Source organism: Anopheles merus, chromosome 3L, assembly GCF_017562075.2.
Source record: "Anopheles merus strain MAF chromosome 3L, AmerM5.1, whole genome shotgun sequence".
Taxonomy (NCBI): Eukaryota; Metazoa; Arthropoda; class Insecta; order Diptera; family Culicidae; genus Anopheles; species Anopheles merus.
This window is the reverse complement of record NC_054085.1, coordinates 6,890,570-6,897,172: the sequence shown is the minus strand read 5'-3', so window position 1 is coordinate 6,897,172 and position 6,603 is coordinate 6,890,570. Positions and strand designations below refer to the sequence as shown.

At 53.0% G+C, this 6,603-nt stretch overlaps 1 protein-coding gene across 2 annotated transcripts; it reads left to right on the top strand.

The window, feature by feature from the left end:
• Positions 1-799: 799 nt before the first annotated feature.
• LOC121598640 (PAN2-PAN3 deadenylation complex catalytic subunit PAN2) lies at positions 800-6,603 on the top strand. 2 transcript variants are annotated; one of them, XM_041925770.1, is made up of 5 exons: positions 800-1,454; positions 1,585-4,135; positions 4,536-4,774; positions 4,838-6,011; positions 6,112-6,603. In XM_041925770.1, the coding sequence occupies exons 1-4, from the start codon at positions 1,385-1,387 to the stop codon at positions 5,980-5,982; spliced, it is 4,005 nt and encodes a 1,334-aa protein (XP_041781704.1). In that variant the 5' UTR covers positions 800-1,384; the 3' UTR covers positions 5,983-6,011; positions 6,112-6,603. The 2 variants fall into 2 exon arrangements, with proteins under 2 accessions (XP_041781704.1, XP_041781703.1); XM_041925769.1 differs by having other exon boundaries at positions 801-1,454; positions 4,835-6,011.

The following is a 6,603-nucleotide window of genomic DNA, read 5'->3' as shown; positions in this document are numbered from 1 at the left end:
GCTGCACAAGTTAGATACGTTAATTGAAGAATGAATATTGAGTGAAGTGATTGTGAATTATCAGTAAATTGTGTAAAATTTTGTGTAATTCATCAATACAAAGAATTTAAAAATATACATATGTGTTTAAACGAAACAAATCTTGTTGTTTATTTCATTGATGACGCCTTGCTTGAAAATAAAACACAAAGAAAAATAATCCCTGGCATCGTGGCATAAGGAAGCTGCTTAGGCGCTGTTTGAAAGACCCACATAGATCTTTGATGCTGTTTATCTACTGCAAAAGGCGAATTAGACCAGCGATCTTTAGCGTGCCAAAATGAGCTGCTTAAGCAATTCTGGCTATTTGGGTCCGTCCTCGGAAAATCGACGTTCTACTGTATGTGGAAATTTACATAAATCCTGCAAATAGTGAAACGAATAAAAAAAAAACCAAGAAAACAAGAAATCACAAGACCACTATAAAACAATGGTGTAAAATCAGGAAATATCAAATCACTGGCAAACAATCGTAAAAATCCCCTGAAAACCCCTGTATTTGACATTTCGCCCCATTTTCGCCCAACGTCCGATTTTTAGAACGTTCTCAATTTTAGTACTTGATGCACTTTGTACGAATAAACATGAACTTATGGGACTAGATAAATGGTAAAACAATTTCAAAATATATATTTTTCTTACCAAACCGGCAAAGTCAATCAATACTTTTCTGAATGTAGAACAAACGGCAACAAAACTCTTATTATTGTAAAAAAAAATCGTCAACGAACGGTCGTGCATCCAGCATCTGTCAAAACAATCGCGACGCCACCTTGGGTGTTCGTGTTCGTGTTGTTTACATTTTCACACAAAACAAAATCGGCTCGACGAGTGGCGGTGACGGGCACTGGTAACGACGGCGGCGGCGGCAACAAGCAGTCATAAGCCCAGCAGTGCAGAAATCGCAACAACTAACGCGCGACGGCAAAACAACGCAAACCAGAGTGCGACCGAAACAGGGGCCACGCGAGTGCAAGCGAAGAGGAAAGGAAACAGTACCGTTAATCCGCTTCATCATCATCATCACCGTCATCGTCATCGTCGACCGCGGCCCACGTCTTTGTTCCCCGCCAGAACGAGGCCATTTCACAACTGTGTCTCCCTAGCCTCGGCCCCATTAGGTGGAAAGGGGGCGGGGAAAGCAACAGTTGGCATTGGCTGGTGTTTGGTTGTCATCATCCGGTTTGCCCATCGCGCGGTAGACGACGAAAGTGGGTTGCTCGATGCCGCGGGTTTTACACGTACACGGTCCGCAAAGCAAGGAACGACGCTGAAAGTACGTGAGCGTCTGGCGGAAGTGATTGCGTGTGTGTGTGTGTTTGTGTGTTTGTAGAACTTCCGAAAGATGGACTACGTCTACATGACCGGCGGTGATCCGGGCAATCCGAGGGCCGAAGACATCATCACACTTACGAGTAGGTATCGAAGAATCACAACTTAGCTGTGTTGGTTTATCAGTACACACTCACACACACATACGTACATATTCTACACTTTCTTTCTTTCCTTCTTTCCTTCTTTCTTTCTCTTGCTGTGGGCGAAAAGTGTACGACAACGATCCGACCGGTGCCGTGCCGGAGTATCCAGATGCTGCCGAATACGGTGCGTTTAACATTGGTTCCTCCGAGGCGGAGTACATCGAGCACGGCATGATGCTGGCGGACGGAGGCGACCGATTCGGCGTGTCTACCGTCTGCTTCGATACGCAGGAAGAGCTGTTCTGGATGGGTAACCAGGGTGGGCACGTGACGTCCTACTACGGCAGCGCCATGCAGAAGTACACCTCGTTCCAGGTGCACGCCAACGAAGTGGTACGGCAGATAGTGACGATCGATACGGGCATCCTGGCGCTTACGCCCACCTCCCTGCGGCACCAGCTACGGCGCGGCATACCGAAGTTTACCTTCCGCTCGGAGCGCATGGTCGATATGGTGTGCATGATCGAGCACGCGCCCGCCCGCCTCTTGATGGGCGGCCATCAGAGCGATCTGATCGAGCTCGATCTGGCCACGGGTACCGAGCTGACCAGCGTCGTGGCGGGCGTCAATGGGTGTGCGATCCTGCGCCGCCATTCGCGCTACCTTTGCGCGGGCGATGCATACGGCAAGATAACGCTGCTCGATCCGAACACACTGGCGATCGAGCACGAGCTACCGACGCACTCCGGCAGCCTGTCCGACTTTGACGTGCAGGGGAACTATCTCATTTCGTGCGGGTTGAGCGGCCGCCAGGGCAATCTGACGATCGATCGCTTCCTGATGGTGTACGATATGCGCATGCTGCGACTAGTGTCCCCGATCCAGGTGCTGGTGGAACCGCAGTTGTTGCGTTTTCTGCCCTCGCACTACTCCCGGCTGGCGGTTGTGTCGCCGCACGGGCAGCTACAACTCGTCGACACGGTCGAGCTGAGCGAACCACGGGTGTGCATGTTCCAGATCAACACGAGCGGGTCGCAGTGTTTGTCGTTCGACATAAGCGCCACCAGCCAGGCGATGGCATTCGGCGACCAGTCCGGTCACATCAATCTAATTACGGCGGCCAAAATCAACACCCCGACGCTGCAATTTAACCCGTACTCGCGGGACACCGAGTTTGCGGACACAATCGAACCGGCGACACCGTTCGTACCACTGACGGACACCAACTTCCCGCTGTCGTCCGTGCTGCTGCCCCACCTGACGACCGGCGAGCGGTGGCTGAGCGATTGGCCACCGTGGATGAACACGTACGAGCACTGGCGCACCAAGCCGATCGACCCGGTCGTGATTGCCACGATGAAGATGCAGGGTCCGATCGGGTACGCACCGAACCCGCGCACCGGACTGCGCTATCAGATCCCCTACCTGCTGGACGGAACGAATGGTGCGCTGGCGGCCGGCTCTGCCGCCTCGACCGCCCACGGCTCATCCGCTGCGAAAGGTGGCGCCGGGGTGGAGCAGCAGGGCATGAAGCTTGTGCCCCGCCGGTACCGCAAGGTGGAGGTGAAGTACAGCAAGCTGGGCACGCAGGATTTTGACTTTGAGCAGTACAACCAGACGAGCTTTGTCGGGCTGGAGGCAAACCTGCCGAACGCGTACTGTAACGCGATGCTGCAGGTACTGTACTTCATCATACCACTGCGCAAAGCGATTCTGGCCCACTGTTGCGCGAAGGAGTTCTGTCTCTCGTGCGAGCTTGGCTTCCTGTTTCACATGCTCAACGTCGGCAGCTCGAGCTCGCCGTGCCAAGCGAGCAACTTTCTGCGCTCCTTTCGCACCGTGCCGGAAGCGGCCGCACTCGGCCTCATCCTGTCCTCCAACAGTGCGAACGTGAACCTGATCAGCCTGATACAGAACTGGAACCGGTTCGTGCTGCACCAGATCCACTCCGAGCTGCTCGAGGCGCTCAAAAAGAACGAAACGATGCACTTTTACGAGCAACAACCGTCACTGCAGCAGCAGCAGCACACGCCCGAACAGGACAGTGTGCAAAAGTTTCAGATCCTTAACCTCGGCAACGGGGGGAAACCGGCCGGTGGTGCTACAGCCACCGCCACACAGCCCCACAGCACCGCCGGCGGGCAGGATGAGTCGGAAATTGGGCGACTGTTCGGTACGCAGCAGCAAACGACCCACCGCTGCAACAAGTGCAACACGACGCGCGTCAAGGACAATGTGCTGCTCGTGTGCAGCTTGCTCTACCCGACCGCCACCACCAACAACGTGGAGGGCACGTTCGGCACCATCTTGAAGCATTCGCTCGGGGTGGAGAAAACGACACCGGCCTGGTGCGAAACGTGCAACAAGTTTACGCCGACGAATCAGAAATCGCGCGTTACCGGTCTGCCCGCCATCCTGTCGATTAACTGTGGCCTAGACAACGAGAAGGAGCTGGAGTACCTGAAGCGCCAAATGTCCCGGTCGGCTGGTACACACTCTTCGCCGAGCAGTCAGCAGCCGGCGGGAGGAAATGGAGGGACAGGTACGCCGGCTGGGTCGGGAGCGGCAACGGATCAGGCAGCGGGATCGGTGACGTTCAACGGGTCCGGCACCGGCACGAAGATGTGCCGGTATGGGACGAACTGTTCGCGCGTTGACTGTCATTTCGCTCATCCAAGGTAACGACGTGCTGTGGTTGCTGGGATCGTTCGAATTAGTGGTGGAAGCTCGAAACCGGACCTATACGATTCCAATTCCGTGTTCGGAATTCATTTCGGAGCCGATTCCGATCCCGGAGTCGATTCCGATTCCGATTCCGAAGCCGATTCCAATTCCAAAGTTGATACAGGAACCAATTCCGGAGCCAATTCCAAAATCGATTCTAGAGTCGATTCCGGAATCGATTCCAGAGTCGATTCCGGAATAGATTTCGGAATATATTTCGGAAAGTGATTCCGGACCTACCATCCGGAATCGATTCCAGAAAACTTCGGAGCAAGCCGGAATCGATTCCGACAAGAACTTCATTATTCCTATCACTAGTTCGAATGATATTGAAATGTTTTTTTTTCTTTTTAGAAAATCGTCACCCTGTGTGATATCGGCCGCTTCGTCCGCCTCAACGTCTGCTGCTGCATCCCATGGCATGCAGAAGTCGTGGTTCCCACTCAGCTTCCAGATGTCACTCGATGAGCAGCAGGACCTGGACATTAGTTCGCTAAGAACTGCCTCAAACGGCGAACCGGTGATGCCGAACGTTGCTCCAGAGCCCGACACGCCCTCCGATGTGGAAGGAAGGGAAGAAACTACCCCGAACGGTATGCCATGCTGCCATAAATTGTTCCTCTTATTCTCTAACCCGCTTTTTCACATTCCAGAAGATCCACCGCCAGCTCAGAAAGTTACAAAAACCTACAACCTATCCGCGGTCGTTTGCTACATCAACGACGGTTCCCAGCACAATCTAGTGTCGCTGATTCACGTGCCCGCCTACTACCAGCAGCCCAAACAACAACCGGGCGACGCTGCCAGCACCGCAGGCAGTTGGTACATTTTCAACGATTTTAGCATTTCCCCGGTACCGGTGCAGGAGGCGGTCTGGTTTACGCTCGACTGGAAGGTACCGTGCGTACTGTTCTACACCAGCAGCATGCTGGCCGAGGAGCAGTGCCGTCTGGGGCTGGGCCTGCACAGTGAGCAACTCACGCAGTACGTAAATCCCTTCAGCACCGATCTGTACGAGGACGAAAGTACGGACGATGGATCCGTCCACCGCCAGACAGCGGACGGTGCTAGTGACGCGATCGATAAAGCTGACCCGGAAGTGAAACACCCGGACCACGGTGCGGACACTGCAATCCTGTTCAAACCGCTCGGACGCACCGAACGCTTACAGGCCGGCGATCTCGTTGCGATGGATGCGGAATTCGTGACGCTCAACCCGGAGGAGAGCGAGATCCGCTCGGACGGTAAAATGTCGACCGTGAAGCCGAGCCACATGAGCGTCGCACGCATCACGTGCATACGGGGGCAGGGCGACTACGAGGGCGTACCGTTTATGGACGATTACATCTCCACCCAGGAGCAGGTCGTGGACTATCTGACCAAGTTTTCCGGCATCAAGCCGGGCGATCTGGACGCGAACTTTAGCAACAAGCGGCTGACCACGCTCAAGAACTCGTACCAGAAGCTGCGCTTTCTCGTCGACAGTGGTGTCATCTTTGTCGGGCACGGTTTGCGGAACGACTTTCGCGTGATCAACATAATCGTGCCGCCGGAGCAGGTCGTCGATACGGTGCACCTGTTCCATCTGCCCCACCATCGGATGGTGTCGCTGCGCTTTCTGGCCTGGCAGTTTCTCGGCATCAAGATACAGTCGGAGACGCACGACTCGATCGAGGACGCCCGGACGGCGCTGCACCTGTACAAGCACTATCTGCGGCTGCAGGAGAAGGACGAATTTTCGCGCGCCCTCTCGACGCTGTACGACACGGGCAAGAAGCTGCAGTGGAAGGTGCCGGATTGATGAAGGAGTGAAAGAGGAAAGTGATAGAGGTAAGTGTGTGTGTGGGTGCGCCGCACTCAACACGTTCGTTTTATTCACATTTAATAATTGTTGTGTGTTTTTTCGTATTGTTTCTTGCTGTTTGCACAGTTCAACTGATGGTGCGTGTACGCAAGGGGGAATAGGTAAAGGCAGGTGGCATTTGTTGAGACGTTGCGATCCCGCCCACCCCCTCCCTTTGTTATATGTTCGAGATGTGTGTATAGAGTAACTATTTAATACTACAAACAATACAATACAATATTTTCTATAATTATCGCGTACTATTTCCTGCCTTTTCTGCGTCCGGAAAATGTGCTGTAGCTTAGTTTTGCAAATGGTAATTTAAGTGCATTTCCACTTCGTGTTGATTGAGTTAAAATTAATCCTTTTAAAATAAACATTTTTTAAGATTCTTTCCGCCAACGAAACGCCGGTTAAATGTCGTATCGTTGTTACAGTTCTGGTGCTAGTCACTTTAATAGTCTTTAGTGTGGCTATTCTTGGCTCTTGAAGGTAGTAAAAAATCTGATTGTGCATACACTTACAGCCCCTAGGACGGCACTCTGCTGGTTTGCTTCCCCAAATTCGACCCAAGTCATT